Raw genomic sequence first — 9,124 nt, 5'->3', positions numbered from 1 at the left:
CCCCCAACCCCCGCCCCCACCTGCAGAAGAGCGAGTACTGGTACACCAGGTGGGGTATGGCCGGCTTGAAGGCGCAGGCCGTGGCGCCAAAGAGCTCCGCCATGAGCGGCGCGTTCTCCGCCACAGTGCTGCAGATGACGCGGCCGCCGGGGGCCAGCAGCAGCGCCGCGGTGCGTGCGTACTGCAAAGCCGAGAGGGGCAGCCAGGGGCCCGGCGGTGTCCCAAGCCGGCCACGCCATGGCAATTTTCTAACCTGATGCAGCAGACCTTGGCAAGTGGAATGCACTTTTTGGGGCGCCTTTTCTCATGCACCGCGTACACAAGTTCCACGTCTGCCGGCCCCACCTGGCGCCACACTGGCTCGGTGATGAACGGCGGGTCGATCACCAGCATGCCGCAGCTGCCCGCCAGCTTCTCGGGCAGCTGCTCGGGCGCGTTGTAGTCGTAGCGCACAAATGCGGGGCTGGTGCCGAAGCTGGCTTCGTCATAGTCCAGCAGCACCGCATTCTGCGCCGCGGCGCAGCCCTTTTGAGGGTGTTTTGTGGGGGTGGGTGGGTGGAAGAGGTCGAGTGGTGCTGGTGGGTGTGAGCGGGTGGGGGTGGGGTTGGTGGCGGACAGCATGACACGTCGCGAGCGATGGGAGTGTGGCGCGTGTTGGTAGCTAGACATCAAACACGGCATCTGGGTGCATTTACGAAGCCATGCAAGTGCTTTGAGGCTGCGCTTCTGCAGACGGCGCCCGCTGGGGGCCGGTCATGGTGGTGGTGTCGCGTCACCTCTGGCAGGCTGTAGAAGAGGGAGGGCGTCGACAGGAACGCCACCTTGTCGCCGGCGGGCGCAGCGTCCAGAATCTCCTGGGGTGGTTGCACGGTCACGCCGGCAGACGCTTCATTCGCGGGAGGAGCCGGCGAGCCAGCCGCAGGCTCGGGGTGGTCGTGCGACTTGCTGATTGAGGAGGCTGCCGCCCGCCGAGCGCCGGCTGGACCCGCCCGCCCACCTGCACCAGTGCGCTGATCGTGCTGCCAGAGTACCAGTACTGATTGAAGTCAGCCCGCTCGTCGTGCCTGTGCGGCAAAGCGGCGGAGCGGCGGGTGCGCAACCATGATTTCGTGCCCGTTTTTCATCGGCTGCATCACTGCGCGACTGCTGGCTCAGCCGGCGCAGCGCATGGCGATCCGCCTCGCCGCCAATCTGCCCCATCCTGCATGATTCTTTGATCAACGTACCTCTCAAGGAAGGTCTGCGGCTCTACTGCTACCATGCTGGCGCCTTCGGTGGACCCGGAGGTCAACGTCAGTGCCCCCTGGGGCTTCCCACCTTGATTCAAACAATGTCGATCAAATATTGTAATGGACTGTAAGGGCCCGGGTTGTCACTTTGACGATCTCCCCTCCCGCGTATATACCGAAGTGACTCGGCTGCGGGGGCCGATTGCGGCCCGTTTGAGATATTTCTCGACTAGTGTGGTGCAATGACACCCGCTGCTGGAGGCTGCCACCGTGACAACACGCCTACCATGGGCGCTCCCTTGGCTGCCACCGCCCTCCACCTATGCGACTGGTATTGAACTACTCCATGCTGCGTCTCTGGCTGCCTTCCCCAATGAGATCTGATGTCCTCGACAACGAACATGTAAATGGCGCACGAAGACGTTACACGTTGTGCAAAGCCACCGCGCCCGCTGCCTCCCACCTGCGCCGTCACACGACACACACACTGAGCGCCTGTCCCCCAGCCGCCCTCAAGCCGCCGCCGCTGCATCAGTTCTTGGTGCGGCCATAGGTCTTGAGCTTCTCCTCGTAGGTCTGGAACCTGCCGTGGCCGAACTTGGAGGCGGTGTCGATGAACTTGAGCTTGATCTCCTCCAGGGCGTTGCGGCTGGTCTGGGCCAGCAGCGTGCGGCGCAGCGTGATCGGGCGCTTCTTGGTGCCGGGGATGGCGCCCTGGGGTGGGGGGTGGGGGGGGAGCAGAGGATGGGTGTTGGGAGGGGGCCATGCCAGGAACGCATGTTTGTGCGGCGCAAGAACCGCACGGTGGTGGTGCATGACGGCATAACGCCTACTGCTTGAGCGCTGACAGATGTCCCAACCATATTTCGGCATGCTACCACCTTTGCGAGCAACATGACAGAACACAACCCCCAGCAACCCCCAGGCACCGCCACCAACAAGGGCCCAGACACCACCACCACCCCACCTTGAGCATGAGGTAGTCCTCCTTGACCACGCCGTAGTGGGGGAAGCCACCCATGGGGGTGATGTCCTTCTCCGTGAGGTCAAAGTCGGTGGCCGCGCCGTGGCTGGCCTCGCCCTTCTTGCCCAGCTGCGCGCGGTGATCGAGGGGGTGGGGGAGCAGGGTGCAGAAGAAGGGGTCAAAAAACTGGCTTGGGCACAAGTCGGCTCTCAAAGGAACGAGCAGAGGAGCTGCGAGGCAAAGCGACAGCGCCTCTGGGCGCACGCCATGCCGCCCGACGGCGCAACTGCCTGCTCGTGCTGCGCTGCAGCTTCGCACCCCCGCCCCTCTCAGACCCAGCTTTCGCGTCCCCAGCCCGGCCCGGGCGCATGCGAGCTACAAGCCCCCTGCGTGCCTTGTAGATCTTCTTGTTGACCTCCGTGCGGTGGTGGAAGCCGTGCTGACCCGCGCGGGGCACGCTCCACTGCAGGCGCGCCGGGTGCCACGCGCCCACGCAGGCCACCTTGCGGAGGCCACGGTGGGTCTTGCGGGGCAGGCGGGTGACGCCCCAGCGGGTGACGACGCCCTCGGTACCGCGACCCTTGGTGATGGCGATGGTGTCGATCATCTCGTTCACCGCAAACACGCTGTCCACGGTCACGGCCTGGGGGTGGCGTGAGCACCAGGTGTTCGGATGGGCGGGGGACAAATTGACGGGGGTGTCCAGGGGTGTCTGGAGGGGTTGCAGTTGACAGACGAGTCCAAAGCATGGGAGGACCGCCCACAAGTCCATCTTGTGCTGATCAGGCGGCCCCCATGAGAGAGCCGCAGCACCAAGCCTCCTGCACCGCCGCCGCCAAATCACCCCCCCCCCTCCCGCGGCAGCCGCGAGTGGCGGCCCCCTCCAAAGAAGCCCCGTTCCCCCCCTGGGCGCACCTTCTCGAACATGGAGTAGGCGAAGTCCACCTTGGCGGCGGTGGTGCCACCGTTGACCTGCACCTCCAGCAGGTGGGCCCTCTTCTGGCCGATGGGCAGCTTGCGCACCTGCGAGCGGGCGCGGCCGCGGTGGGGCGGGGGCGAACCCAGGCGCGGGTGCAGGCGTCAGTAATGCCCACAGCGCAAGCGGCTGGCCGTCGTCACCAGCATCAAACCAGCGCCGTCGCAACAATATCACAACTGTGCAGTGGGGGTCCTCTCCCTTCTAACCTAAGGGCGCTCCGCGATGATGTGCATCAACTCCCACCCTGAGCAGCGGCCCATGGCCCCCACCCGCACCTGGGTGTGGGCCAGCACGCGGATGACGGTGCAGTGCTTCTTGAGCTGCTCCAGCTCCGCCTCGATGGCCTTCTTGCCGTCGGCGTACTTCTTGACGTAGCGGGTGAACGCCCTCTTCTTGGCCTTGTACCTGGGGTTTTTTGGGGGGGGGGGGTAGGGGTGAGGAGGGGCGATGGGCTGATGGCTGAGCAAGGGTGGGGGCACAAAGGGCCAGGTGATGGGCTGCTGCTGCTGCTGCGACTGCTGCGGCTGCTGCTGCTACCGCCCCCGCCGGCCGCTGCCGGCAGCACCGATCAAAACCTCAACCGCACCGCTGCCGCTGCGAGCCTGGTGCCTGTCGGCCGCAGAGTTCACAGCATGAGCAGCCCAGCGCAGCCGCGCCCTGGCGGCTCCTCTTCGCGACCAGCAGCTGTCTGCATGCGCCCAACTCCTGGGGCACCACACCACAGGCCTGCCAAGCCGCTTTGGGCAGCTGGTTTCAAGGCCGCTGGGGCCAGCGCGCCCAATCAACCAGCAGCCATGCCCACACCTCACACCCAGGCCAACCACGCCAGCCCCCAGACACAGCTGACCAGCCCAGGCGTTGCGCGCCGCGCGCACCAGTTCTTGTAGAAGCGGCGCTTGCACTCGTCGCTGAGGTGCTCCGCCCACACGGTGTTGAGGGCGCGCAGGCCGCGCGTGGTCTTGACGTAGCCCACCACGCCCACCACGATCATGGGGGGGCACTCCACGATGGTCACGGGCTCGCAGGTCTCCTTCTTGTGCAGCTTGGACCCGGGCTTGTCCACATCGCGCAGGATGTGGGTCATGCCGGCCTTGTAGCCCACAAACGCGGTCAGGTGCACCGGCTTGGTGGCATCGTCGCGGGGGAACGACTTCACCTTGCCGCGCCCACGGCGGCAGCGCTTCTTGGGCAGGAAGCCCAGGGAGCCGCACCGGGGGTCTGCGGGTTTTTTTGGGAGGGGAGGGTTTGAGCCAAATTGGACGGGGTTGCTACTATGGTGTGGCAGAACGGCTGGATGCTGTGCTGCTGGTGGTGCGCTCAGACGAGGCGACGGCGGACACGGGATGCGCGCCACAGCAGGCACGTGCTGCCGATGCGCCAAGGGCACCCTAACCACGTCACAGCCAACCACGGGGACCAAGGTAATCGGGAAAAAAGCACTCACGTTCGAACTTGCGGTGACTGAATTGTCCGTCATGGGTCATGCATCGGGAGGCAAGGGGGGGCAGGAAGGAACCCAGGGTCAGCAGGTGCAAAGGACAGGTGCGGGCACAAAACTACGCCCCAGCGATTTCCGTCACATCTGTCGCCCCTCATTGCACAACTTGATCTACCCACCTCCTGCATGTTGTAAATGTAGGAGAATGTCATGCGAGGCAGGGATAGGGGGGGGGGAGCAGCGGTGAGCAAGTGCTGAGGAAGGCTAGTGCATACGACTGCGTATCGGTGCGAAAGTGCCGTCCCAACATCTGCCTCTGATGATGCAGCCGGAGAGCTGCTGCCAACGTGATCTTGCAGTTGCGCAAAAACTGTGTGCGACCAGCAAGGGTTGCCTGCTGCACTGATGTGTGCGCTGCTGTATCTCGCTCTGGCGCTCTGCTGCACTGCCTGCTGCTGCTGCTGCTCCATGCTGGCACACAGCCGCGGCCAGCCTTGCCACTGTTGGTGCAATGTGATAAACGCTGCAACGAACGACGACGTGCATGCGTGTGCTGTAGGCGGCCGCTCGCAGACGAAGCACTGCTCCACGGACGAGCTCCGGTGTGCGGCGGCTGGCTGCCCGTCGAGCCCGCCTGACTCCACACGCAATCTAGTTGATTACTGCGACGCGAGAGCGGTCCTGGCTTGTCTGCTGGCGAGCAGGCCGCCTCCGCGATCTCGGCCCTCGCCCATCGAAAATCAGGTCAAAAGCCACTCACATCTTCGCCAAGAGCTGTGTCGAGACACGGCGCCCACACCACGGGAAAAGGGCGATGTCAGGTGAGGGCCGTGTGTTTGTGCACCGACTCAGAAGCCAGCCAGACAGCACCTGTGCTGCAGCTGGTGTACAGAGAGATGACGTTTGCGTACTCCCGAAAGCATAAATGCCTTCCCCTGCTTGTGTCCCTGTCGCCTTGGTGCGTTGCCGCTCGCGCCGTCCTGGCGGCGTAATAGCGTACCTGTTCACTGGAGTCTCGGTTCGCGATCTTCGTGTTCAACACATCTATAACACCCTTGGAGCTGCACGGGCTGCACCTTGCTACATAGGTTATGCTGCGGTGCATTGCAGCGACCAGCCGCCGCGCACCAGTCATGCCTGCGCCACCTCGGTTGCTCATATGGAAACTCCGCACTTACTGTACAAAATGCGTGGCCATGGCCGCTGTTTGTTGCTTCTCGCTCTCCTCCCTGCCTGTAAATTTGACTACCTGCGTCTCTCACGCAGTCGGCCCCGCCATCGCCCGCCCCTCCCATCAGCCGGTGTCCTCGCCGGCGACCTGCAGGTTCCCTTGCCCTGTTCACCAGCACCCCAAGCACGCGACAGTTGCCTGCGAGAGCCACTGTCCCCGACACACAAGTGATTGGGCAGCTGCCGTGGCCGGCATCGCAATGCTGCTATCGGTCGCTGATGGGCGTCACCGCCTCTGGTCCGCGCCTCGTACCTCCTCGGCGCCTTGCCCAAGCCGTCCTCTCTCCTGTCTGTACTGACTGATGTCATTGCAGCCTCTCTGCGCCATCGTTCTTTGCAAAATCTCTATAAACCTGATGGCCTGTACCATTTGTTTCCCTAGCCTACCGTATTTTGTATATTTGACATGGACACTGCGGTCGCTTTGCTACAGTTGTGGCCGACACCAACTGAGAAACCAAGCTCCAAGGCATGAGAGACACCACTGCCGTGTCTTGCTGGGTGACTGCTTTGTTGACACCTGCAAAACTCCCCTTCAGAGCAGGGGCAACCAGCACCGGCTGCATCCACACATCAGTCAGTAAGGCGATGCACCCAGACCGGGGACTTACAGTTGGTTATGACGGGGGCGCACTGCAGCTATGGAGCCAGTAAGCCAGGGCTTGCCCACGAGCATGTTGTATGGCAGCACGTGCAGGCTGTCAAGCACGAGAGGGGAGCCAGCAGCCGGCGGTAGCGCTCAAGAAAATGGATTGGGTTTAGGGGACAAGGAATCAGGCGGCCTCGAGGCTTTCGTTGCATTGATGACCGGGCAGGCTGCTGAGCAAGCAGGGGCACGGGCCGCTGCGCCGCTCGTCCGAGGAGAGGCAGAGGCGCCGCGGCTGTCACCTCCACCCTGAGGGCGCCCCGCTGACGCCGCTGGACAGCCCGCCGCCGCCGCCGCCTCCCAGCAGCAGCGGCTCGTGCTCCTGCGCCCCCTCCTCCTCATCCGCGCTCGCCCCGCTGCCGCCGCTGCCGCCACTGCCGCCGCTCGCGCTGCCGCTGCCCCGCCGCCGGTCCTGCACGCCCGGCGTCTCCGCCCGCCGCCAGGCCACGCCGCTGCTGCTGCCGCCGCCGGCGGCGCCGCCGAGCGCGCTGGCGCGGCCGAGGCTGCCGGCGCGCGACACCAGCACCGCCGACTCCTTCGCGCCGCCCGCGGCCGCGGCGTCGGGCCCCGCCCCATACCCATGCAGGTCGCCGCCGCTGTCGCTGCTGCCTGGGCGCCGCACGAGCACAACCTCCTGTGACCCCAGCTCTCTCAACCGCCGCAGCTTGTACACGTTGAAAAGGGCGACCCCGCAGATCGCAACCGCGAGGCCGACGCCGTTGATGAGCCCGAAGCTGTCCCCGAAAATGAGGATGGCCCAGCCAATGGTGATGATCTCCTTCACCACGCCCGCCACCATGAACGTCAGCGCTGACGTGTCGCGGATGACCTGCGCGACAGCAGCCCGGGAGCGCGAGCGTTGCGGCATCTTTGCAAACTGGGGCGAGGTTTCAAAACATGGCAGACTTCGCCTGAGCGCCTGGCGGCGGACAACATAGCTCCAGGTCGTTTGAAGGAATCTCCTGTACCTAGATGTACGCGTCCCATGCCTCAAGAGCCAGCGGCGCTGTGCCTCAATTTTCGCACCCTGCACAGCGGCGGTACCAACCGACATCGAACATCCCCATCTCCCGGGGTTGTATCCTGCACGACGGCCGCGCTGGGTCCCCTCCCTCCCTCGCACCTCGAATTCGGCCCAGACCATGAGGAACGCTATGACGGCCCCCGCAAACACCAGGCCCGCGGTGCTGAGGCACGCCTGCAGCCCGTCAAAGTAGGGGCTGTCAGGCAGCGCGTCCCATAGGCCCTCGAAGGCCAGGGACAGGAGCAGGGTGGTGGCCGACATGACGGGGGTCAGTGCCTCCAGGACTTCTAGCGGGCCGCCAAACGGCGCTGCAGGGGAGGCGGGAAGGGATCACGGATCAGGTGTCAAGGTATTCAGGTGGGGAGATGGGGGGATATGTATGTGGTGGACGGGCTTGCAGGTTCAAGTGAATGGGGCCATGAGGCAGCAAAGCGAGGAGGAGACGAGAGCAAGCACGCCAGGGCCGGGGGTGCGGGTTGGAGGGGGCGGGACCGAGCGCGCCTGAGGCTCACATTGTCCGTGGCTGCTGCGGCCGTGCAGCAGGACCTGAGCGGCGGGCGAGGCGGAAAAGGAAGGGAGAGATCAAGGCGGAAGCACGGAGACAGGGGTGCCACTCAGCTCCGAGATACGGTGCGCACGCAGGGCGTGGTGCACGCACTGCCCCTGAGGCAACCTGCCGCTCCAGGAAGCCGGTCAAACCGACACATGTAACGCCCGCGCCCGTGTCCGCCCGTGGCTCAAAGTTCCAAGACGCGGCCCCGCCGCCCCACCTGCGTGAGTGTAAACCTGAGGCCGCTCATGCAGGACGCCGTCATGACGAGCGCAAACCCGGTCCCGTCAAACTTGGTCTCCCCCTTGACCAGCAGCAGCAGGCCCGTCACAATCACCAGCACCACGCCCGCCAGGCTCCAGGTCGGCCTGCGGGAGCAGCGGGTGCGCGCTCGCATCAAACGGAGGACGCCCGTGGCGGCGTCAAGGGGCGGTGCCATTACGCGTGCGCTGTGACGGGCGGTGCGATGTGACGGGCGGAAGGCTGCCTGAACGGGAAATTCCACCCTATCCGCACGGCATAAGTCCGATGCTCAGGGAACAGTCAGCACCCAGCCGTGATTCAGGGGACGGGCGCGTGATGGCGCGCTGCTCACTGCTCCAGGCCCCAGATGAAGGCAAAGGCCAGCAGGAATATGGGCGTGGTGGACTTGCACATTGTGTAGAATGACATCGTAATGTGTGCCAGGCTCTTGTTAGACAGGCCTATGTCCAGCCCGGTGATGGAGCCGTTGGGGAGCACTGCAGGCAGCAGGAGGGGGGGGAGATGGGACGAGGACGCCGTCAGCGTCCTGCCCGGTGCAGGCAGGGCTGTCAGGGGACACGCGGCTGCCCACACAACATGCAGCCAGTCTAATCCTTGACCGCGCAAAGGGCGCGCGCCTGCGGCGCTGGCGGGACGGCCCTTCCCGCCCGCGTGGCGCGCCGCCCTCTCACCGAGTCTGCACCAGTCTCGCCAGATCAGGGGCAGCGCAGTGCGCTTGACCAGCCCCACCGCAAAGACCGTCTTTGCCAGCATCGCCTGGAATGCAAACTGGAGCCCAGACATGAGCAGTGGGGCTGCGG

At 64.9% G+C, this 9,124-nt stretch overlaps 3 protein-coding genes across 3 annotated transcripts in view; all 3 read right to left on the bottom strand.

Moving 5' to 3' along the window:
• MNEG_7794 (N(6)-adenine-specific DNA methyltransferase 2) overlaps window positions 1-1,261 on the bottom strand; it is a gene marked incomplete at both ends in the record, with an annotated part of 1,748 nt that extends 487 nt beyond the window's left edge. The window contains 5 exons of the mRNA XM_014043733.1: window positions 21-181; window positions 346-507; window positions 777-854; window positions 998-1,064; window positions 1,227-1,261. Coding sequence (XP_013899187.1) covers window positions 21-181; window positions 346-507; window positions 777-854; window positions 998-1,064; window positions 1,227-1,261 — 503 coding nt within the window. The remainder of the gene's footprint in view (window positions 1-20; window positions 182-345; window positions 508-776; window positions 855-997; window positions 1,065-1,226) is intronic.
• Window positions 1,262-1,760: 499 nt separating this feature from the next.
• Window positions 1,761-4,656, bottom strand: MNEG_7793 (60S ribosomal protein L3-2; the record flags this gene model as incomplete). Its single annotated transcript, XM_014043732.1, has 7 exons — window positions 1,761-1,943; window positions 2,197-2,322; window positions 2,588-2,836; window positions 3,109-3,216; window positions 3,448-3,577; window positions 4,048-4,390; window positions 4,617-4,656. The coding sequence occupies 7 exons, from the start codon at window positions 4,654-4,656 to the stop codon at window positions 1,761-1,763; spliced, it is 1,179 nt and encodes a 392-aa protein (XP_013899186.1).
• Window positions 4,657-6,724: 2,068 nt separating this feature from the next.
• Window positions 6,725-9,077, bottom strand: MNEG_7792 (hypothetical protein; the record flags this gene model as incomplete). The annotated part of the gene is made up of 6 exons (XM_014043731.1): window positions 6,725-7,315; window positions 7,610-7,818; window positions 8,023-8,056; window positions 8,281-8,428; window positions 8,656-8,800; window positions 8,996-9,077. The coding sequence occupies 6 exons, from the start codon at window positions 9,075-9,077 to the stop codon at window positions 6,725-6,727; spliced, it is 1,209 nt and encodes a 402-aa protein (XP_013899185.1).
• Between the last annotated feature and the right edge of the window lie 47 nt (window positions 9,078-9,124).

This window comes from Monoraphidium neglectum, assembly GCF_000611645.1.
Source record: "Monoraphidium neglectum strain SAG 48.87 unplaced genomic scaffold scaffold01416, whole genome shotgun sequence".
Classification (NCBI taxonomy): domain Eukaryota; kingdom Viridiplantae; phylum Chlorophyta; class Chlorophyceae; order Sphaeropleales; family Selenastraceae; genus Monoraphidium; species Monoraphidium neglectum.
Note: the sequence above shows the minus strand (reverse complement) of the source record. Positions and strands in the feature narration are given on the sequence as shown.